The 24525-nt window shown below is 45.6% G+C and overlaps 1 protein-coding gene across 4 annotated transcripts in view; it reads left to right on the top strand.

Moving 5' to 3' along the window:
* Nucleotides 1-24525, top strand: part of SHANK2 (SH3 and multiple ankyrin repeat domains 2) — a 771218-nt gene that overhangs the window by 113166 nt on the left and 633527 nt on the right. For all 4 annotated transcript variants that reach the window (XM_019551544.1, XM_019551542.1, XM_019551541.1 and 1 more), the window contains exon 3: nucleotides 11726-11954. In XM_019551544.1, the coding sequence (XP_019407089.1) occupies nucleotides 11751-11954 (204 nt within the window). In that variant the 5' untranslated portion in view covers nucleotides 11726-11750. The remainder of the gene's footprint in view (nucleotides 1-11725; nucleotides 11955-24525) is intronic.

Here is a 24525-nt window from a genome sequence, read left to right as displayed (position 1 = left end):
CCAGAATTCAGCTATTCCTTTCCCTGATGTACAAATATAATTTATCCACCCTCTACTAAATAGCTTAAATCTAGAACCTTGTTATATGTTGTCTTCTCAAGTATTTTTTAAGGGGAAACAAACGTTGATATTTTAATGTGTTTTCCTACTTGTACCTGGTTATGTTATATCTATTTTGTTTTTATTTCAGCTTCATGTGATTTAGCACCAGTAAATAAATAAGGCAGCCATTGAAATGTTTTATGAGTTCTGTTGACTTAGAGTACTTTGGAGAACTGCATTGATCCACAGTTTGTAGAATCAGTAAGAAAATGTAATATTCCCTCAAGTTTTCTTTTGCAAACAGTCTTGCATTAAACTGTTGTAAACCAGCTTTCAAAGATTTGAAAGAATTATTTTAGCTTTTATAGTTATTTTATTAACTTTAGTTTTTATAGTGATAATGATAATACTGGAGGCAAAGCTTGGTTAGTAAGGGTTCTGTTACAGGTCATCTTTGAAACATGTTAAATCTGTGGCAAGTTAAGCCATTATAAAGTTAAAACCATTTCAGAGCAGCTACAGGTTAAGGCTTAATGCAGTCTTTGACCTGCACAACTGTGACTTGCCACTAGAAGGCTGGTGAGCAGGGGCATGGAGAATAGCCCTGCTATTCTCTGTTGGTCCTCTGGGGTGGGAGGATGGGGTGGCACAGAAGAGGGAGGTGAAGGGAGCTGGGAGAACTTAGCAAGAAGAATGCTTCATCCTAGTGGCAACGTGTAAGGGTGCATATGCAATCCCTGAGAGTGCCAGTGCATCCCTGACAGGCCATGCTTGCTGCTTAGGCAATGGGCAGGTGGGAGCCCCTCCCCACGAGCGCCATCTGGGGAGTGGGGGCACTGCGGCCACTTCCAGGAGTGCTGTGGCCACTTTGTGTTCGCACCCCTTCTCCCCAATCTAAGGTGGCACCAGTCATCCATGCTTTATCTTTGGTTGATTTAGTGGTGGATACTGGTGCCTGGAGAATGCAGTCCTGAATTTGTACACAGGACGTATAACATAGGCAGAAACAGGGCAAACTTCAACCCCTGTGCCTCAACTGTAGCCTGGAGGGAATGGAAGAGGTCTCTTTGCCATCATTCCATCTCTGTATGGAGCCACCAGGCAGCGAGAACAGGGAGCCTAGGGGAGTGTTCTTCCCTGGGCTCCCTGGTCTTATTACACTGATGAGGTTGGTTCTACTCTCAGCACAGAGCTGCTGCGTGATGATGAGACTGGGAAGCCCAGGGAAGAATGCTTCTCCAGGCTCCCTGGTCCTGCTGCAGTTAATGTAGCAGCTCCATGCTGAGAGTATGGAGCGGCCAGGCAGCAAGACCAGGGAGTTGGAGGAAGCATGCACTTAAGCTGCTCAGAGTAGCTGCTCTCAGTGTGGAGGGGAAGAGAAGAGGAGTAGAGGTCTGGAGGGCAGAAGTGAGTAGCTGGGCTGGAAGCGGTGCATTCTAGTGTGCTGGAGGACTACTGAAAATTAAGTGTTTTATCTCCCTGGAGCTGACCCTGCAAGGACCTGGGTAAGACAGATCAAAGATAATCCACATTTCAGTTGGGTACTTAGCACAGGATAACACTCTTTAATAGTTGAATGTTCCCATTTTAAGTGTCTTTATGATGGTTCAAGGGTAACCTGTAATGCTACCCTAAATAGAGTTGTCGTTGATCAACAATAGCAACAAGACATGATGATGTTAGATTACGTGGTGTACTTTTGCTATGCCTTTAATCTCTCATTAAATTGGAAGCACTGGGACTGTTCTTCATTGCCCTGACTTTTGTGCAGTCATTTGCTCCAGTACAGAGTCCATGTAAAATGTTAAATTACAATGGTAACCTGTTATGGTGTAAGTGATTGCAGAAGGTGAAGGGCAATGGAGAAGCAGCCTATTGACTTGTTTGGCTCAGACTGGATTCTGAAACAGTATAATAAAATATTCTTCTAGTATTTATCTATCCTTTCATCTAATATATTATTTCCACGTGTGAAGTCTGCTTGTGAAGGCCTTACCTAATTACGATTTCCACAATATGCAAAATATAAAGTATCTTATTTTTTACTCAGTCCAGCTTTTCCTTTTGCTCAGTTCAGACCCAGTCCAGTCTTCAGGAATTTGACTAAGTAAACTATTAAATATGAGGACTTACCAGTATTTTTCAGTTAGGAAATCTACGCTCGTGGCTCAGTGCCAAAGCATCAAGGTAGCAGTGCACCGATAGTGATTTTTAGGGCCAGTTCTGATAGCTGATTTTTAAGGAGGCATATCGGCTAATACTGATCCGATTTCCAATACACAGCTCTTCAGCTGGAAGAGCTGCATCCAGCTGGTAAGTCTGGTGTGGTGGAAGGGAGGGAAGCGGTGTGTGTGGAGGGGTGCAGATGATGGCCCCTGTGGTGAGGGAGGGATTTGAGGGTGCAGATCAAGGCCCCTGCAGTAGTGGGGTGGGGCACAGATCAAGGCCCCTGTGGTGAGGAGCTGGGGCTGGGGTAGGTGCTGACCAGCCAGGTTGGGGAGGGGCATGGGACAGAGTTGTAAGCAGCTCATCTGGGGGTGGGAGGGTGTGCCCCCTGGATCTGTGTAGTGCAGGGTGGGCTGCAGCTATGGGCTGGGGCATGGAATGGAGACATGTCTCATCGGGGGGGATCTGGAAAGTGAGGGGGTGGGAGCTTCTGCCTCTGCACACAGTTTGTCCGTTGCTTGTCTGGCAGCTGCCATGGGTGCTACCACTGCTCATCCCGGAGGGTACAGAGGGGCCTGTGCCCGCAGATCTGTCCAGCTGGGTAGAGCCCAGCTCCAGCTTGCACCCCCTTGCCACCCCATGCCCTCCCAGATGAGCAGCGGGAGCTGCTAGATGAGCACCAGAAGAGCCGCGTGCAGTGGCAGAAATTGCCCCACCCTTCCTTCCCGCACCCCTCGGATGAGCCATGCTTCTTTCCTGTACCCACCCTGGCTCCGCCTGGGCAGCCCCTGCCCCAGTTCCACACTCTCCCTCACCACAGGGCCCTAGCTCTGTACTCCCGTGCCCCTTCTCCTTTCCCTTCCCTTTCTACCACAACAGAATTACCAGCTGCACGCAGCATCCCAAGCTGCTGGCTCTGCTCCTCACTGCCTACATGTTGTGTTGCGGCTGCGCGCACACATGGGCATTTATCAGAGAAATTATCAGCCACATTGGGCCAATTTCCGATACAGAACATTTTCTTTATATCAGTGCTGATCCGATATCGAACTGATGTATTGGTGAACCTCTACATCAAGGCAATATGAAATTAACCTTACTCAGAAGAGAGCATGCTGTCTACAACCTGGAAAATCATGATGCTTTGATTCTGTTGTAAGCACTCTCACTGGCTTGTTTGATGAATTACACTGGCAAACTTAATTCACATATTGTTAAATACATGCACTACTTGCCTAGATGATTGTTAGTAATGGAGCTGGTTTGGAAATGGATTTTTACAGGGAAAAAACCCAGTTTTGTGGAAAGTATTCTTAGTATTTTTGAAGCCTTGCACTGAAAAACTGCAAAAGAAATGTTAGCTGTTTCTGGCCACTGAAAACTGTAAGATTTCATTGTTTAATGGACAAAACCTATAACAATATTTTGCATGATTCTTTTTTTTTTTTACTGGAAACCTAAGATTTAATGGGAAATTAACATTTTCTACAGAGATTTTGTTTGATTAAAAAAGGCAGTTTTTGTTGAAAAAGGCTAAGAGAATATTGTCTATTGGCTCTGTTTTGTGAGACCTTTAGATGATGCCATAGAACTACAAATTAATCACTAGATGCCTGTTTTCAAATTGGCTCAGCTTAAAAGTGAAAATGAGAAAATGATGATTTTAGCCTAACCCTTGCTAGATGTACAAAAATCTGTATTCAGTTAAGTACAACTAGTAGTTTACAACAGCAGTGATTATATATCATTGGGGTATTTATAATGTTTTCTGCATTGGAGGGAGGGTTGCACTTTATCTACACACACTAAGTGTGGTTCTTTATAGTATTATAAGTCTTTTATCCCTATAAAGTGATCCATACATTTCTATAGTATCCATACCAGTGGGTCCAAAGTATTTTTCTTCTCCCCCTGCCATTATACTGTGAAATATATTTTTGAAAAATTTGAATTCCTTAGACTGTTTTATTTTATAAAGTACTTTTAATGAAGTCATAGCCATATATTTTATACAAATAAGACTCATAATACATGGATACTTTGTGTGGCATTACATTTAATTTTGAACCTCATTTTAGACCTACAGTATTTTACTGAAATGTACTTTTTCCTACTGGAAGAGCCTGTGGAAAATGTAGCTTATGGCAGTGCTATTTGGGAGCAAGTCAGTTAATAGGATCATAGGAAAATGGGGTTAGAAGGGACCTCAAAAGGTCATCTAGTCCAGCCCCCTGTTGAAGGCAGGAGCATCTCTGGCTAAACCATCCCAGTCCAGTCTCTCTCTAACCTGCTCTTGAAAACTTCCAAGGATGGAAAATGCACAATTTCTGTAGGTAGCCTGTTCCAGTGCTTGACCACCCTTATAGGGTTTGTACAAGTGTTACGTTTAGATCACCCTAACTGAGCTCATGACGATCTAGATGGCTAAGTGTGCAAGCATTCACAGGGCTAAAATCTCCCTAAAAATGGCACACCCAATCTAAAGTTAGTTCACCTCAGAGATAACCTAACTTTAGATAGGTCTGGGTTAACCTGATCTAAAATGGGTATACTTGTCCTAACAAATGACTGCACGTGTTCACAGAAAAGTTCTGGGGCTAGGAAAGTTTAGACACTTACCACAGCCCTGGGGCTATGCTGTTTTAATCTCCTCCCCCACAACTCTGACTGGGTTATTTTCAATCTTATGATTATACCCCACGAACCTGGCACCCCTCCCTCTGGACTCATAAGCCTGCCCCTTGGACCCACCAGCCACCCCAATCCCATCAGCCCCTCCTGCCCCTTGACTCTACTTATCTCCAGCTGCTTGCATAAATACCTGCACACGGCAGAACCCAACTCAGGTTTATGTGGCTCAAAGCCTAACCTGAGATGGACAGGCCCATTCTTTGGGTAAATGTGACATTTGTTATTAAACCAACTAAATAGTCGGAAAAATTGTATTTTGTAAGGTTTTGGGTACAAACACCCTTCTTGAGACAGAGGGAGATTCTACAGTTGTATTGTGCTCTCCTGGGTTTTGAACACTTGTTCACATGCATAGTTAGACGGTTCTTCCTAATCTCTTATTTAAATTTCTCCTGCGGAAGCTTAAGCCATTGCTTCTAGTCTTGGCCCCTGTGGTCACCAAGAAGCCCATCTGTTTTCTGCCTGTAATTACTTCTCAGGTAATTGAAGACTGTTACCAAATCCCCTCTCGGTCTTCTTTTCTCCAAGCTAAATAACCCAAGCTCTTTCAGCCTTCCCTTATAAGTCTTACCTCCCAGGCCCCAGTGTGGCCACTGATACATCCCCAGAATACAGGACAACCACTTGGTGAGGGGCGGGACCACCAGCCTCTTCAGCCAGTCACCAGTAAAAACAGATCCACAGCCTTCTCAGCCGATCAATGCAAGGGGTGGGGTCACCAGGCTCCTTGGCTAGTCATCAGCAAGGGGTGGGGCCACCACAAAAACACTGCTATTCAGTAGGGCTGTGTGAAATTTCACAGAGTGCGTCATTTCCAAGTTGTTTTGATGCATTTTGAGCTTGAAACAGCAAAATTGAAATGAAACAAAAAGCTTTGAACCAGCTTCAGAACGAAATGAAGGCACTTGAAACATTTTGTAAGTTTCAAAACATTTTGAGTTTGAAAGCAGCCCAGTGGCAGGAGGCAGGGGAGATCCAAGGCTGTGCTCCAGCCAGCCCCACAGAGCTCAGCCTACTGGTGGGAGGCAGAGTGCAGCTCTGGCTCTCCCCTGCCTCCTGCCATTGGGATGAGCTGTGTGGGGCTGGTGGACCTGGTTGGAACGCAGCCCTGGCTCTCCCCCACCTCCAGCCACTGGGTTGCAGTCTGAGTGGCTCTGCCAGCCCCACAGAGCTTAGCCTGGTTGCAGGAGGTGGGGAGAGTGAGGCCTGCTCTCTGAGTGACTTCACCAGCCCCACACAGCTCAGCCTGGCAGTGGGAGGCAGGGGAGAGTTGGGGCTGTGCTCCACCTTCCACCACCAGATTGAGCTCCATGGGGCTGGCGGAGCTGGTTGGAGTGCAGCCCAGCAGCAGAAGGCAGGGAGAGCTAGGGCTGTGCTCCACCTCCCGCTGCCAGGCTGAGGTCCATGGGGCTGCTGGAGCTGGTCAGAGCATAGCCCGGTGGTGAGAGGTGAGGGAGAGCCAGGGCTGTGCTCTGACTGGCTCCGCCAGCCCCACGGAGCTCAACCTGCCCTCTCAGCACTGTTGGACTCCTCCTGGGGGCATAGGCCCCCAGATCTGTGTTCAGGATGACAGGAGGCTGTCGTTGCTGCCTGGGGCTATTGGCAGCACCAGTCTTCCTGGTGCTGGGTGCGGGTTGCTCACCACTCCCAGGCGGCAGCCTCCTGTCATCTTGAGCACAGATGTGAGGGCCTATGCCCCTGGGAGGAGTCCAGCATGGCCCTGCAGCCATCCCAGGGGTGCAGGCCCTGGATCTGTGCACCAAATGACAAGAGGCTGCCGCTGGTGGCAAGTGTCAGTAGTTTTGCTTTGAACAGTGTGAGGTGCAGCTTCCCAGACACCTCTGCATCTATCTCCTCTAAAACTTGGCAGGCTTCATGCCCTCAGAAGGGGTTACCATCCTTGTAATTTTCATGTGATACAGGAAAGAAATGACAAAGTTTTAGGCATTTCCATGATTCCCAATTATAGCCTATGAGTGAAACACTGAAATACGTTGAAACAGCAAAACATTTGCGACGAAATGGAACAGCATTTTGAAACAAAATGATGAAACAAAACACTGTCCCTTCAAAATGGTGAAATGGATGTCAAAACAAAACGGTGCTGTTTTGCACAGCCCTAGTCCATGAACCCCATGCCAATGAACATGTGGTACCCTGTGAAATGAAGGAGAGCAAGTGCTAGGATCAGCAGCAAATTTGTAAGCCTCTGCAGTTATGTCAGCAGGGGGCCTCATCTCACTCCCGCTGCATTGTGGTTTCACATATCCCACAACTCTGCCATTCTCTCCAGACAGTCCAGCCTTGAAAGAACATGGCATAGCAGGTATGAGGCTTGAGCATCCCTTTCCTGGACTGGGACCTGGTCTCACTCCACTCCAGCCCAGCTCTGCACATGGGAGCCAGGGGCAAAAACTGCACTTTTCCCCTCCCTGCTCCTCCCAAAAGCATTCAGCACAAACACTGGGCACCTGGGAATCTGCCCTGACCACACTGTGGTCAGAGCTGGGCTGAGTGGGGTTGGTTGGCGTTGGATGCCTGGGGCGGTGCAGCCAGCTGTCCGGTGGAGCCTTTCCTTCCTTCCCCAAGAGGTAGGTGGGTTTTCCTGTCCTGGAGGAGAAATAATGGCTTAATGAACTGGCCCAGCCACTAAGGACACTGGATGCCCCCTGCCCAATGCTCCTCCTCTCCACACAGCAGGACACCCCAGGGACTCACCAGGCTGCCCTGTGGGTGCAAAAACGGTGACAAAAGCCTCCTCCCAATCCCACTACAAATGCAGTGCTCCACCTGCCTATTCCCAAAGCTATTACCTTGTGCCAAGGCAATGCAATTTGAGTGTGTGTGTGTGCGCGTGTGCGCATGCACAGACCAACTGCTCTGCGCTAGCAGCTCAGCTAGCCCTGGGGTTTGGGCACACCTGTACATGCCCAGCCCAGGGTCAGCGAGCTTACAGATGCAACAATTGCAGTGCAGCCACGGCTTCTCACACAGTTCTCCAGGTGAAGCCTCACCAGTGCTGAAGAGAACAGAAAAATCACTTCACTTGATTTTCAAGTGAGACTCCTGAGGATATAACTCTGTATTCTCATGGCTTTTTTTTTTTTTTTTTGCAACAAGATCACCCTTTGGACTTTTATTCTGTTTATGGTCTACTGCAAGGGTGGGCAAAATGTGGCCTATGGGCCAGATGTGGCCCGCCAGGCCATTCTGTCTGCCCACGGGGCCCCGAAAAGTTAGGAAAGTAATATTTATCTGCCCCTGGCTGCCTGCCATGTGGCCCTTGATGTCTTGTCAAAACTCAGTAAGCAGCCCTCCGCCTGAAATAATTGCCTGCTCCTGGAGAATCTACTGTAACCACCAGGTCCTTCAGTGCAGTACTGCAGCCTAATCAGTCATTCCCCAGTCTGGCAGTCTGTATTTGTGGAGGCAATTATTTCTGCCCAAGTGCAGGACCTTCCACTTGTCTTTGTTGAATCTCATCTTATTGATTGGAGACCATTTTCCAGGCTATCCAGGTCATTTTGGATCCTAACCCTACTCTGGAATCTCTGTAACTCTGTCCAGTTTGGTGTTGTCTGCACATTTACTAAGCATGCTTTTGATCCTATCATCCAAATCATTAATGAAGATATTAAACAATACTGGACTCAGGACAAACCCCTGGGATACCCTACTTGATACCTTCTCCCAACTAGAAATTGAGCCATTGATGATTGTTCATTGAGTATGGTGATCCAACCAGTTATCTATCCACCTTAAGGGAGTCTCATACTTAATGAGAATGCCATGGGAGACAGTGTCAAAAGCATTGCTAAAGTCAGGGTGTATCACAGCCAGTTCTTTTCCCCTATCCACCAAGTCTGTCACATTATCATAAAAGGAAATCAGGTTGGCTGGGCAAGACATGCTCTTGGTGAATACATGCTGCCTGTTTCTGATCACCTTATTCTCCTCTAGCTGCTTCATAATAGATTCACAGTAAGTATTTCACATTGAGGTCCATGATCTTTCCAGGTGTCAGGTATCTGTCCATGATCTTTCCAGGTATCAAAGTCAAGCATACTTTGTGCTGCTGCTATATTTCCCTGGGGAATGCCATGCCAAGTGTGCTTTGATGTGAGGGAGGTTACCTCAGGTGGGGTAGGGCAGGCTGGGGCCAGCAACTGTGCTAGCCCCAGCAGCCTTACCTGGGGTCCTGGAGGCCTCTCAGGGCTGCAGCTGCATCAGGAAGCCTGGCTAGCAGCTGGAGCATGGCTCCAGCTGGTCAGGCTCCAGTTTTGGCCAGTGCATGCTGCCACTATGTGCCCCACCCCACTTTTTTTGGCATGGGATTTTTTGACCTCAGGATCTCCTGGGGTCAAAACCCTCTCTGTGCTGCAAGATAGCAGTGCAAGGAATGCCTGAATGTGCAGTTTGTGGTGCTGTACACAGGTCTGTGGCACCACATACCACACATCCACATTCTCCTGGCCTTTAAGTCCTCTGGGACCTCACTCAAACTCCATAACCTCTCAGATAGGATAGCCAATGGCTCTGAAATTGTTTCAGCCAATTCCTTGAGTACCTTAGGGTGCATTCCATCTGGCCCCGCCGACTTGAAAGTATCTTACTTCTCTAAGACCCCTGCCAGATGTGCAGGTAAAGGCATGATGGGACCTGATACATGATCCACACAATTGCACTCCCTGCCATACAACACATGCATAGCAGGAGGTGTGACTGTGGGATCGAGCATCAGATCCCATCATGCCTTATTGCTGGTGCCACCAGCAAGTAGGAAACTCCCAGGTCTGGGATCCCCTTCAGCTCATGGGGCTCCCAGGGGTGAGGGTGCACCATCCTGGATCAGCTGATAAGGGTCTCAGCTGCAGGAGCACATGGTGCACCCTTTGGCTAGGAACCCAATCAGCTTTGGGCTCCCAGCCTAGGAGGCTGTGACAGGAGTATCAATATTGGAGCCTTTCAGGGAGTGGCTCCGTCCTCCTGTAATGGGCCAACTGCCTGCTTACTCTCCTGCCATGCCTTGATCTTATTTAATTAGAAGATGGTTGTAATCAGCAGGAGGCTGCCCATTTTCCCACGCCCCAGTGACAGGGGCGCTACCTGTGGCTCCTTTTCCTCCCCTACACCGCAGCCCAAGCCTCGCAGATGGAGTTGACGTGTTTTAACCTGGGCCTTGTTGTTTTCTGGCCCTCCTCTTTGCTCCTAGGACTCCGCACTGCCCCCTCTCTCGCTCGGTCTGGGCCTCGCTGCCCCTTCTATCTCTCGCTCTGGGGCTCCCCACTGCCCCCTAGCTCCGGGGCTTCTCACCAACCCCCCTAGCTCCGGGGCACCCCACTGTCCCCTCTCGCTCTGGGGCTCCCCACTGCCCCCTCTCGCTCCGGGGCCTCTGGGCTGGGGCCAATGCACCCCCTAATAATGCTGCGCCCTCTCCGGCACCAGGAGGCCCCACGCTACCGTGGAGCTCCTATGAGGCCTCCTCCACCCCTAATAGCCTCTCCCGGTCCTCCAGTCAAAACAGTAAACATAAAACATAAAGCCCCTGGGCTACAACATAAAAACTAGACCGTCCAGTCGAGCAAAAATCTACTCCCTACTAGAGAGCAAGGGAGCGGGGGAAGGAGGGCTTCACCAACCTCAGCAGTGACCAGGGGATGCTCTCATGGCCAGAGTCCTCCCCTCTGTCTGAGCTGAGTCTCTACTCCCATGGCTGCTGGAGAAGGACTGGCCTCCTACCTGGGCTTAAGAAGGGATAAGCCCTGCCCCTTCCTGGTCAGCTGGTTTTACCAGTTGCCCCGGCAACCAGCACCTGCACAGCCCTAGTGACTGGCAGCTGAGCCTCCCCCTTTCTGCCACTAGGGGTCTCCCCAGAGCAGTCTCTGCTCTCAGGCTCAGGGCACCTGAGTGCACTGCGACAGAGGCATATGATGCATCCTCTTTAGTTGGGAGCCCAGACCTAGTGGGGCTCCCAGCTGCAAGAGCATATGGTGCACCCTTGTGCTGGGAACCTTATCAGCTGACAGGCATCCCAGCCATGGGGGTACACCTGACCACACATGTAAGATAGGAACCAGCCACAAAGTTACTACATATTATTTTGTGGAATAGCTTTGTGGCTTATTTCTTGTTTCAGGACACCATTAATTGTTTTTTGTGTGGCTGGGTTACAACTTAAGACATGATTCACTTGTTAATCGTGTCTTAAGCATAATATGTGGCAGGGGCCTAAGTAAACACCAACCTGTTCTTCTCCTGATTTAGGCTGTTTGTCTCCTTCACTATCTTTGCTGTCAACTGCACTTGGCTTCTGGTAACTGCCCCTGTTTGTGAAGACTGAAGTAAAAAAGGCATTAAATACTTCAGTCTTCTCTGCGTCATCCATAAGTAGGTCGCCTTCTGCATTCTGTAAGGGATCTATGGTTTCCATGGTCTTCCTCTTACTTTTGACATACTTGTAGAATCCCTTTTTATTGCCTTTTATGTCTGTTGCCCACTGCATCTTAATTTGTGCCTTGGCCTTCCTAATCTTCTCTCTGCATACCCATACAGTTTGTTCTGGCTCCTTTTGAAGATTGGGTGTGGCATGGGAGGAAGGTTATCTCTTTCCCCTTTCTGCTTTCTTTAATAAATCGGTAACTACATTTATTTCCATTGCAGTCTTCCAGGTCATATTAGTGGGGCAAGGGAATGAGAGAAAGATAAAATAGATGACTTTATTGTTAAGTAGCTTTTCCTTTAAAAAAGCAAAACACAGAATTCCAAACTGAACAATGTTTGAAACTTTACTTCTAATTTTTTTTTGTTTTGTGTTTTCTGTTGCTAGCTACGTATGGTAAGAAAAACTGAACATGCCTCGCAGTCCAACATCAAGTGAAGATGAGATGGCCCAAAGCTTTTCAGACTATTCTGTTGAATCTGAATCAGACAGCTCCAAAGAAGAAACTATTTATGATACTATTAAGGCTACAGCAGAAAAACCAACCAGCAGAATGGAAGATAATCAGAGCAACACATTAGTGATACGGATAATAATACCTGACCTACAGCAAACGGTAAGGAAATTGCATTAAAAGTCTTTTTAATATTGGGCTAGATCCTCAACCAGGATAAAATTATATTTTGAAATATATATAATATATATTTTGAGTTTTCAGAGAACAGGGAGGCTGCTCTGACACATTGTAATTCCAGCACATCAAAGTGCACTCAGTTAATCACTGAAATTAAAAATGTATTAACAAATATCAGCCAACCAGCCAAAGAATTTAAAATAGTCTGACTAATCTTTATTTCTTTTCATGGCTCTGGGTTTAGTTACCTTTTTTTGCTTATAATTCTACCAATTCCCCTGTGGCCTACAAAGTAGCAGAATACATGAAGACACAAAAACCAGGTTTTTTAAAAACAAAGAAACCAGATTTTTCTCATATATCTGTGGGTGTGTCTACACATGCATTTGATCTGAGATCAGTTTACTTGCATGTAAACTACTCATGAGTAAACATTCGCGGGTAGGCATCTACACATGCAGGGAAGCATCCTTATCTCCCAACCCAAGCTCTAGGGTTGTGGGGCCCAGACTGGGACATCCTTACCTTCCAGAACAGGCTCTGTGATTACAGAGCTGGCACTGAGAGATCCTTTTTCTGCTGCTCGAGTCCTTTGGTTGTGGAGCCCAGAGTGGGAGCTCCTTCTCTTCCAGTGCCAGCTCCATAATCATGAGGCCAGCACTTGGAGAAAAGAATCTCCCCACCTGGATCCTGTGACTGCAGGGTTTTGAATGGGAGATGAGGATTTCCCAGCCCCAACCCCATGATCTCGAAGCATGGGACATTGTCCCTGCATCCTGGCAACAGGCAGCTCCTGGGGGCAGGGAGCAATCTCCTGAGCATATTAGCTCATGGTCAGGAGTCTACACATGCGCTACTGCGCAGTTACTAATCACGAGTAAATTTGCTACTTGAATTTGCAGGTAGCAAATTTATTTGTTATTAGAGCCAATTATTGCACAGGAAACATCTGCGCATGTAGAGGTAGACACTTACTGCACAGTAATTAGCTCTACTGCTCAGTAAAGAATCTTGTATAGACGCATCCTGTAGGAAGCTGAAAAGTCAAAAGCCCAACTTCACCTTCCTCACTGCCTTTTACAGAATCTGCCAATGGCATATTCCCTGTGACTGAACCTAGAATAGGTACAAAAAGAGAAAAGACAAATGTAACGAAAGCTCGTTTTCAGTTTGAAAAGAAGGGCCTTTCTACAGCCAGGGAGGGATGGACTACAAGAAGTATCATAAGGTATGTCTGTACGGAACATGATCAAGTCATCATGTAGAGCTTACCTCTGCCTGTACCGGAATCAGAAGTAACAAAGCCAACTATGTAGGATGAAGAAGGAGATCGTGGGAGAGGAAGGGAAATTTTCCTCATGGTTGCAGTAAGGCATGCTTCAGACTTTTGCTTGAATTTTCATAGATTTCATAGGCATAGATTTCATAGACATTTGGGCTGGAAGGGACCCCGGAGGATCATCGAGTCCAGCCCCCCACCCAGGGGCAGGAAGTCAGCAGGGATCATAGGATCCCAGCAAGATAAGCATCCAGAAGAGTTTTGAAGGTGTTCAAAGTGGGCACTTGAACCACCTCAGGTGGCAGTCTGTTCCAAACCTTGGGGGCTCGGACAGTGAAGAAGTTCTTTCTTATGTCCAGCCTGAACCGGTCACAGTGGAGTTTGTGACCATTCGATCTTGTTATCCCTTGGGGGGGGTCTGGTGAACAGTCATTCCCTCAGATCCTGATGAGCACCCCTGATAAACTTATAGGTGGCCACCAGATCACCTCTGAGCTTGTGCTTTTCCAGGCTAAAGAGCCCCATTGCTCTCAGCCTCTCATTATAAGGTCTGTTTTCCTGGCCTCTGATCATGTGCATGGCTCTCTTCTGCATCCTCTCAAGCTTCTCCACATCCTTTTTGAATTTTGGAGCCCAAAACTGGACGCAGTACTCCAGCTGCAGCTTCACCAAGGCCGAGTACAATGGGAGAATGACGTCCCGGGATCTGCTTGAGAAGCATCTATGGATGCAAGCTGGTGTTTTGCTCACTTTACTAGCCGCAGCATCACACAGAAGGCTCATGTTCATCTTGTGGTCAACCATGACCCCTAAGTCCCTTTCTTCTGTAGAGCTAACCAGCGTAGCACTACCGAGCCTATATGCATGGTGCAGGTTTTTCCTCCCCAGGTGGAGAACCTTGCATTTTTCGGTGTTGAACACCATCAGGTTCTCATCCGCCCATTTCATGAGTCTGTCCAGATTCGCCTGGATCACCCTCCTGTCCTCAGGTGTGGATGCTTTACCCCAGAGTTTGGTATTGTCGGCGAACTTGGCCAGTCCACTTCTGACGCCAGTGTCCACATCATTGATGTAGATGTTAAACAGTATATGCTCTAGGGCAGAGTCTTGTGGTCACAGTGCACCAAGGCGATTGGCTCCTGTTGACCACCACCCTCTGGGTCCTACTGTAGAGCCAGTTCCCCAGTCAGTGGATCGTGGTGATGTCAAGGCCGCAGTTAGCCAGTTTAACCAAGAGGTGATCGTGGGATACCAGATAGAAGGCTTTTTAAAAGTCGAAGTATATGACGTCAATCTCTACCCCTTTGTCCAGGTGATAAGTCACCTGGTCATAAAAGGAAATGAGATTGGTCAAGCAAGATCTACCCACAACAAACCTATGGTGGGTATCCCTCAGGATATTGCCTTCAGCTAGCCTGTTAAGGATGGCCTCCTTGATAATCTTTTCCAGGACTTTCCCCAGGATAGAGGTCAGGCTGATGGGCCTGTAGTTTGCTGGATCTACTTTCCTCCCTTTCTTGAAGATAGGCACAACATTGGCCCTCTTTCAATCATTGGGCACTTCACCAGAGCGCCAAGAACTCTCAAAGATCCGTTTTTGACTAAAAGTAGTACTGTTCTGTTTGACTTTTAAAGGGTACCAAAAGTAAAAGTATATACTTTTCTGGCTTAAAGTCTTCCATCTTGATATGACTTCTGCAGATCTACCATTTTGAAATAAATGGCGGATCTTAATCAATATTAAGCTGAATTATTTTTGCACCATATTAATACTAGGGCATTGTATCTAGGGCTCCACTAGATTTTTTCAGCATGAGAATTCAGGCCCTGGGCCTAGTTCTGGTTTACACAGTCAGAATCCTGAACCTGGGCACAGTCCCATTGTCTCTCACACTTAAATATTGTTTAAATTAAATAAGTCTGGACCAAGAATAGATTTTGTAAATGTAGGCCATCTTGCTGCCTCAGTAGAACTACTTTACCTACAAAAATTCTATACAGGGGAATAATGGAAAGCAGGCTACTGTGCTTTGTCAGCAGGCTATTGTGCTTTGTTTAGTAATGACATTTCAAAAGGTTGTTTAGTAGTGACATTTCATCGTGATTTAAAGGTGCTGATGAGCTCCCACAGCATTTCCCTACTTGTAAGCAGTTGTCATAGATTTAATATAACTATTTTCATTTTTTTCCTCACCTTTTCTACTTCCTGCTTAGCAAATACATGTAGCATAGCTGAAGGATTTGAATTCCATTCATAACTATCCTTTGTTGTTAGAAAAAAAGAGAAAGAGGTACTAGTTGCGTTGAAGAGCTTTCAACTTCTGAATTATTTCTTAAATTCTAATATTAATGCTCTTCCACTACACTTTATACTTCTATTTATTCTCATCTCAAAACACTTTATGAACATCAGTGGGCCAGATTCTGCCTTCAACTATTTCATATTAAAGTATAATTGTCCCAAAATTGTCCCTAAACTAACCTTTTCAAGTAGATTAAAATAACATTTTGGCAGAAAGAATCTGTTTTCTCCAAAAATTTGGCTTATTTTTTAAGAAAACTGAAAACATTAAAACTATTGTTTGGGTTTTCACTTTTTACAAAAATAAAATCTTACCAATGTTCATCAAAATTTTCCAGCTTTATCAGTAGCTCTCTAACAGAATGCTCAATGTATAACACTTGTTTAATGTAAACTGAACAGTAAACAGAGAGCAGTGGCTCTAGGGTAAGCAGCTCAGGTGTGGATCTGCCTAGAAGATTGCTTTTTATAAGGCTCAACCTCTCAGTTACCTAAAACTTGAGTGAAGTAGCGCCTCCTGATGGGTTTTATGGGACATTTGCCTAATGTCTGGTGTGTGTTTGAGAGTGTCCCTCCCCTCTACCCTGGGGTGTGTGATTCCTTTTTCTTTTCTCTTTTCTTCCTTTTCCTCCCACTCCTCTTTCCCATCCCCATTCTCCCTCCTAGAGTGACTGAGTGACAGGGCTTGCTCTGGGTGGGGCTGATTTAGGTAATTGAGAGGTTGAGCCTTATAAAAAGGCAGCCCCTAGCAGACTGTGGGGACAGCAAAAAGAGAAGGAGTTTGCTTAGGGAGTTTACCCTAGGAGGGAGCCAGGAAGAAAGAGACTGTGCCTGTGCATGTGTGTGTGGGTCGGAGCGTGGGCAAGCACCCTGGTGCAGGTTTCATAGTTGTTAGGGTCTTAAACGGACCTCAATAGATCATTGAGTCTGACCCCCTGCCCTGGACAGGAAAAAGTGCTGGGGTCATAGTTTCATAGTTAGTAGGGTCAGAAGGGACCTGAGCAGATCATCAAGTCCGACCCCCTGCCATGGCAGGAAAGAGTACTGGGGTCAAACAACCCCAGCAAGGTGATTGTCTAGCCTTGTCTTAAAGACCCCCAGGGTAGGAGCCAGCACCACTTCTCATGGAAGTTGGTTCCAGATCCTAGCCGCCCTGACAGTGAAGTAGTGCCTCCTGATGGGTCTTATGGAGTCAGCTGGGTGCTTGTCCATTCTCCTCTTAAAGACCCCCAAGGTATGGGATAGCACCACCTCCCTTGGAAGCCCATTCCAAATTCTGGCAACCCTTGCCATAAAGTTCTTTCTGATGTCCAACCTAAACCTGCTCTCTGCCAGTGGCCAGTTCTTGCGGTGTTTCTTTTTTCTCTCTCTTTGCCCCCCCCTTTATTTTATCCTTACAACATAGGTGTACTCCAGGAAGCAAAGGAGGCAGAAATGGAGTCTGGATCAGCTACTGTGACCTGCGTGGGGTCCCAAGAGGGTCAAGAGCACTTCATCTGCACCAAGTGTAAGCTGGTGTCTGCCCTGAAGGAGAAGATGCAGAGATTTGAACCACAGGAATCCATGCTGCATTAAATCTGGGACCAGGAATATTACTTGGATTAGAGTTATGAGAGGCTGGTACTAGAGAGGCCAAAGGGCAGTGACAAGTGGCAGCATGTGACTACTCAAAGAAGGAGGGCCCCCAGAATTGAAGAGGAACCAGTTGAAGTCAGCAACTGCTTTCTAGCACCCTGCAATGGAACTGCTGAGGCAGAGGAGAGGGCATCTGCAGGCATGAGGCAGAGGAGGCAGCAGCTTAGAGAGTAGAAAGTGCAAAACCCCAAGAACAGGGGCTCCAGGACCACTGCACGAAGAAGGAAAAGAAGAGTGGTGGTGGTTGGTGACTCCTTTCTGTGTGGAATGCAGGCACCAATTTGCTGTCAAAATGTAGGGCCCAGGAGATGCACTGCCTGCCTGGAGCCAAATTCAGGACATCACAGAGCATCTCTGAGAACTCATCCATCCTTTGGATCATTACCCCTTCTTGCTTCTCCATGTAGGTACCAACAGTACTACCAGGAATGACACTGACCAGATCAGAGGTGACTATAAGGCTCTTGGCAAGAGGATTAGGAAGCTTGGAGCACAAGTGGTATTCTTATTGACGCTTCCTGGGGAAGGCAGGGGTCCAGGCACAGACTGTCGTATCCTGGAAATGAATACACAGCTGAGTTGGTGATGTCGATGCGAAGGCTTCAGCTTCTTCGACAGTGGGCGGATGTTCTTGGTGGGAAGGGCTGCCATCAAAAGGCTAGCAGCCCTCCAGTAAGCAATGGGATCCCTCCAGCAAGAATGGGGAACAGCATCTTTGGGTGTTGCCTGGCCAACCTAGTAAGGAGGGCTTTAAACAACCCACCATGGGGGATGGTGATCAAAACCCTCCAGCAACAGAGTACACAGTCCAGAGGGGAAAGGACTCAAAGAAGCAACTTAACTCTGGGAAGGCACCAGAGGGCTACAGGACTGCAACAAGTGGCTCAAAAGGGAAGCGAGGAGGTCAAAATGCAAAATACATCCAACACACATATACAAATGTGAGAAGTATGGGGAATAAACAAGATACACTGGAAGCTGGAGCCTGTGAAAAGAACCATGATCTGATAGGCAGAACTGGGACCTTGTGGGACAGCTCTTATGACAGGAATGTGAACATCAAGGGTTACATTCTGTTTCAGAAGGACAGAGTTGGGGGAAAAGATGGTGGTGTTGCCTTGTATATCAAAAACACATACACTTGTTCCCTGGTTCAGGAGGAAGAAGACAGCAAAACAGAGTGCATTTGGGTAAAGACAAAAGGTGAAAGACATGGCATCAATATAATGGTGGAGATTTGTTATATGTCACCTCATCAGGAAGAGGAGGTGGATGAGATGCTCTTCAAGGAGGTGACAATTCTTGGAAGAAGATTTGGGAGTCTTCATAGACCACAGACTCAGTATGAATTTGCAGAGTGATGCAGCTGTACTAAAGGCAAATGCCGTTATGGGTGCATCAATGAAAAGCATGACATGCAAGACACATGAGGTGATAGTGCCTCTCTACTCAGCACTGGCTAGGCCACATTTGGAGTACTGTGTGCAGTTCTGGGCTCTACATTTCCAAAAAGGATGTTAAGAATTTAGAGAGCCTCCAGAGGTTGGCAACAAAGATGACTGAGGGCTTGGAAGGCGAGTCGTATGAGGACAGGCTGAAGGAGCAAGGCATGTTCAGCTTGTGGAAAAGGCACTTAGGAGTGGACATGATAGCAGTCTTCAAATACTTGAAGGGCTTGCATAAAGGAAAAGGGAAAGCACCTTTTGTCTCTTGCTGCAGAGAGAACATGGAGCAATGGCTTCAAGTTGCAGCAAAGTAAATGTAGATTAGATATCCAGAAAAATGTCTTCATTATTAGAACAGTGAGGCAGTGGAATAGACTTCCTAGGGAAGTTGTGGACACTTCATCACTGGAGGTGTTCGAGAAGAGGTCGGACAGCCACTGGTCAGGGATGATCTAGGTGTAGCTATGCCTATTTTCTACCCTGGGTATTTCCCATGCTTCTGGGCTTTTTTGATTCCTTCCTTCTGACCCCCCCCCCCCTTTCTTCTATATCTGTCACAGTATTTTTAAGCCTCATGAGAGGCAGTGGGTGTTGGCTACAGCTAAGGTTGGGGACTTCAACTGGGGTGTGGCAATTTTCCTGATAGAAGAAAAGCCAGAGGTTCTTGGCTTGTGGGTCTTGCTCTTCTGCTCAGGGTCAGGCTAATCAGCATATTTGGGGGCAGGAAGGAATATTACCCCATAGTCAGGTTGGTATGGACTGTGGGGGTTTTTGCCTTTCTCTGTAGTGGGGGAGGGGGTGCCCTCTCCCCATGACCTCTTGAACATATATTAACAACGTTTTATAGAAGCAAGACATTGGCTGCCATGGTTGCCCTGCTTTACCTGTGGCAGGTTAGGGTGTTAGGTCTATGTTGTGTCAGGGTTGAGGGTACTCTTACGCAGTTTGGATTATGGTTGTGTGGGATGGTTTGGATAGGGCTGGTCCTGCTTCAGGCAGGGGGTTGGACTAGATAACTTCTGGAGGTCCCTTCCAGCCCAACTTCTTATGACTATGTTTATGATGTGACATAGCATTATGGATTCCTTTTTACAGGCATGAATACTGAGGCACAGGGCAGTTAAATGAATTGCCGTAAGTCACACCGAAAGCCTATGGTAGAGTCAAGGGAAAATCTCAGCTCTCCAATATGCTGTATTTTTGCTACAAACTAAAGCCAAAATTCTCCCCTACTCCCTATGTAATTATAATTAACAGAAAAGATGCTTTAAAATTAGACTGCTTAATCAAAGAAGCATGAAATTACATCAGATTACTTTAATGTTTTTGTTTTTGACTGTCATTTAGAATTCACGGTTATGAATATTTTTTTTATTTATGCCAAATTTAGGACTTTGGGTAAATGGCTGATTATTTTTTAGGAACAAAGGCTTGTCATCCTACATTGATTGTGTTCTACATCACTTATTTCATTGTAGATATAAAATCAAGCACTGACCATCATAATAGAGAGTGTGCTACCATAGGAAAACTGGTACTTATCACCAGTGATGTGAACTTTACCTTGCTGCACTTTTAATTTGACCTGAAACCGGGGCATGTTTTGTCAACTGAAACAGTATAAATATTATAAATCGTGTAAATGTTAACCAAACTCATTGAAGCTTATAAATAGATGTATTTTTCAATTGCTACAATAATTCTCTATCTATTCTTTGTATAGTTGTTTGCATGAATAGAGGGTTGTTTTTTATCTTGCCTCTGTTCTCTCTCTTACTTTATGTATAGATTGTCCTTTAGTGCTTGTGGAAAGCAGGGGAACTAAGACCCCCTATAGTGCTACAGGTCACTCTGCACATGGTACATGTTGTGCTATAAAATGTAGCACTAAAGAGAAGACTGTGTTTCATTCTTAAACACTTTTGTAGCACTTGTGCCATTTTTGCAGCGCTACAGGGGGACACACATGTCTTGCCTTGACTTTTGTATAACTACAAAGGCATTTTTAGCACTACAAATGTAATACCTGTCCACTGCCTAACTTGGTCATATTTTACTTTCTGCTTATTTTAGAGGTAGCTATTTTATGACAAAAAGCAGAATGCAAAAGCCACATTCTATCAAAAGGAAATTTGCAAAGAGCCTTCCTCAACCCTTTCTATATAGAAGCTGGCCACAACTGTAGTCTGTCTGTATTTGTATTGTCTAGCATAATGAGGTATTACCTCATCATGATCCCTCTAGATAACTACTGCAGTAGGACAGTACTGGGTGCAGACAGAAGTGTAGCTCCCAACTGTAACTCAGAATGATTTCTGCAAAGCATTCTGAGTTAGTGTTACTGCAGACAAACAGACCTTCACTGTTGGTTCCAGGGGGGAGGGAAATCTAGCTGGGGTTGGGAGCCTACAAGCAGGTTCCCATAGCAATGTCCATGGCTTTCTGCCAGTGCTTGCTGTCTTCAGAACGGGCGGGGAGAAAGGCAATGGAAGGAGTTTGTTCTTGGGGCTCCCCAGCCAGTACTGAAGGGTGCAGTTGGTGAACTGGAGCCCTACCCCACCTTGGGGGGCTCCAATACACTTGGTCCACCCTCCAAGGCTGGGAAATCTGTCGACACAAGTTACAGAAGGGGCCACATTTTGAAACATCTTCATTTGATACTTTATGCAACGGAGGGTCAGATTTTCACCCGATCGGCCATTTCTGAAGCTGTCTGCAACTGTGCACTTGTGTTTGGTCACAGCTGTAAACTGCTTTCTGTAGCCAGATCGGGTGAAAATTGTCATTTCTGTCTGTCCCCTTAATAGTTGCAGTTCCTGGGCTCACTTGATTGTGGAAATTGTTCCCTGCTGCTGCCCAGTTGTGCAAATCATCATAGAGAGTGTGGAGAAATTAGGTTAAAGCTCTTCCCACTAATGTTGACAGGAGTGAAAGGGCAGTTTTCCCTATAGATTTCAGGGCCCCAGTAATTGCCACGCACTATATCTCTCAACATGACACCCCAAATATGTCCAGAGCTTTCCTCTGATTCTAGTGGTGATGAGCTACTGGTTGGTAATTTCTTGGTTTTCTTCAGCTGGGAAATCTTTTCTTTCAGTGCCCAAAATCTTTCTTAGGCAGCTGTTTACAAAAGCTGCTGGTTTCCTGTCTAACATGTTGGTTGACTTAGAGCTCTCTCAGCAGCCATACATTAGTACTGAGGTTACATTTGGGCTAACAATCCTCAGCTTTGTTCTGGTGCTGTGCATCACTTGATTTCCGTATGAGAAGTTTAATGAATGGCATTTCTTTTTCTGGATGTCACTTAGATCTCCACTGGCCAGTATGGGACTTCACTGATGTTTTTGGCTTTTAATGTGATGCTGCTGCTTCATGTCTGGGTTTCAGAGTTGTTTGTTTTGGCATAACTGAATTGGAGCCCTGATTCACCTGCTGTTTTTGCCAGATTGTGTCTCTTTGTTAACAGCTTTTCAAAGGTGTCATTAAGTCAAGCAATCAGTAGTAATCTATATCCTCTAGACAGTTATTACCCTCCAACTATCCTATATTACCTGTTTTGTTGCTTATACCCTTATTTTTTAATTCAGTTATAGCAGTGCCAAACAGTGGGACAGAATGAATGCAGCTGTGTCTCAAGTCAGTGCCCTTGTTGATATCTATTTGTTCATTACTGAAGGAATGCAAAAATCTAAAACTCTTGGTTCAGAAATGATACCTTTTATTAAACCAACTAGGAAAATGCAAATACATTCTCATTTTTTGCAAGCTTTCGGGCTCAAAGAACCTTTGCCAGGCTCTAGGAAAATTAAAGATGGTAAAAATTCCCTGTAGTAGGAAATAAACTTAATTTTTGCACATAAGGAGTTGGAGATGGAAAATCTGTCCCTCTGGGTCCATGAGTGAGTCAGACTGGAAGATAGGTGTAGGTCTATTCAATTTCTATTATATTGGCTTTTAACTGCTTGGTAAATAGTTCAATGTTGTTCCATCCAACAGCTCTAGCTCAATTGCAAGTTCTTTGACATATTTAACTGATCTTTCTTTGCATTGCTTTCTCCTGCTCTGCTGGCTTTCTTTTGCTCTCTTACTCTTTTCAATACTTTATTGGTCTTAACATTGAGGAGTTTTTCTTTCTGTGTTCCATACTCCTTGGTTTATCCAATTCCTGTTCTGTCTTTGTTGATATTCATCTCTGGCTGCTATAATCTGAATCACATTGTTTCTGATGGAATTTTTCTTGAATTTCAGCCAGCATGTCACCTTTCTGGCTTCTGACAATGGCTCAAAATTGCTTCTCAGTTTGATCTGGAATTTCTTATGATAATCTTTTGTATTTAGTTTTGTACTAATAATTTCCTTTGCCAGTTTCTGCCTAAGATAGATCTGTGTCCATTATATATTCAATTTGGTAATGCCAAGATTGTTTGCTGCTGACATCTGTTGCCTAGTATGTCATTGCATCTTGGACAGAGCACCCAAACCTTGACTTGAAGCAGATGTAAGCAATCTGATGTTTTTGTTTTGCCATCTGTCAACTTCTGTGTTTTTATTTTTATAAGGCAACAGGGTGCTTTCAAACACTGTGTCAAGTACCAAGCACAATACTTAGCTTTTCTCATTGTTTTGATGATTCCCAATCCATTGTTTCCTATTTCTCTTTCCATTCCTTGGTCATCACATCCTGCCTTTTTGCTGAAGTTTCCCAGACACTGGAGCCAAGTAAAAACTCACTCTTTTCCTTGTTGCTGTGTTTCTGTGTTAGAGATAGATGCTTCATGGATTGTAAGATTCTAACCATGCATAGTTGGTATCCTTAGGAATCTGGTTTGGAATCTGTTATTTATAGTTCATAAGTTCCCACATAGTGAGTGACTTTTCCATAGAGTTGCTCTTGATGAGTGCCACTCCCTTTGAATGCCAATCATCATTGCAGGATAGATCAGGTGAGATGTTTTTTCTTTTGCTTCAATTGCTTTCTATATGCAGCTGTCAACAATAGCCAGGATTTTTTATGTCTATAATCTCTTTCAGACACTGGAAGGTCTCTGATGTTTGAAACATTATCCTCATCTTCCAGTAATTGACTCTGAGAGGTTTTGCTGTTGCTAGAATTGAACTTGAGTCATGGCTTCTTTGGATTGCATTTCACAAGTAGGGGTTGAGAGCATTCTCTGTCATAAAACCATTTTTTGCAGAAGTGTTAACCTAATAATTCTTCCATAACTAGGTGGGATTATATTGATGCACAGTGCTTACCTTGAGCCCAATTTTCCCTGCTTTACCTGTGCTTAGGACTGGCAACCACATAAAAAACAGGCATAGATAATAATACATGTATACAATGTGACCAACTTATTATTTTATTAGATCCTTTGTTTTTGTGTTTTCTTCCTGTCTGTGATTTTAACAGTGTGACTTAGCGTTGTAGGGGCCTTGGCCGACTAGCTCAGCTGGAGAGAGCGTGGTGCTAATAACACCAAGGCCGTGGGTTGGATCCCCACACTGGCCACCCTGGGCTTTGCTAGATGAACACCTTGCTGGGGTCATTTGACCCCAGTACTCTTTCCTGCCATGGCAGGGGTCGGACTTGATGATCTGCTCAGGTACCTTCTGACCCTACAAACTATGAAAGTAGCTGTCGTACAGGTTTAATTGTATTTTTAATTTTGTATTTAAGCTTACATTTTAATTCAATGTTGCATTTATTTTCCTTTGCTTTTCTTTTAACAAAGAAGATAAAAAAGAAAAACTAGAGCGACATAGAGGGCATAAATCACTTTACTGCACGATCCTAGGCAAGCTGTTCGAGAAAATTATGCTGGCACACATCCAGGAGGGGCCAACAGGTTACTGCATGCTTAGGGACAACCAACATGGGTTCATCAGTGGCAG

The sequence above is a fragment of the Crocodylus porosus genome, unplaced genomic scaffold (genome assembly GCF_001723895.1).
Source record: "Crocodylus porosus isolate Cpor-Errol unplaced genomic scaffold, CroPor_comp1, whole genome shotgun sequence".
Taxonomy (NCBI): Eukaryota; Metazoa; Chordata; order Crocodylia; family Crocodylidae; genus Crocodylus; species Crocodylus porosus.
Note: the sequence above shows the minus strand (reverse complement) of the source record. Positions and strands in the feature narration are given on the sequence as shown.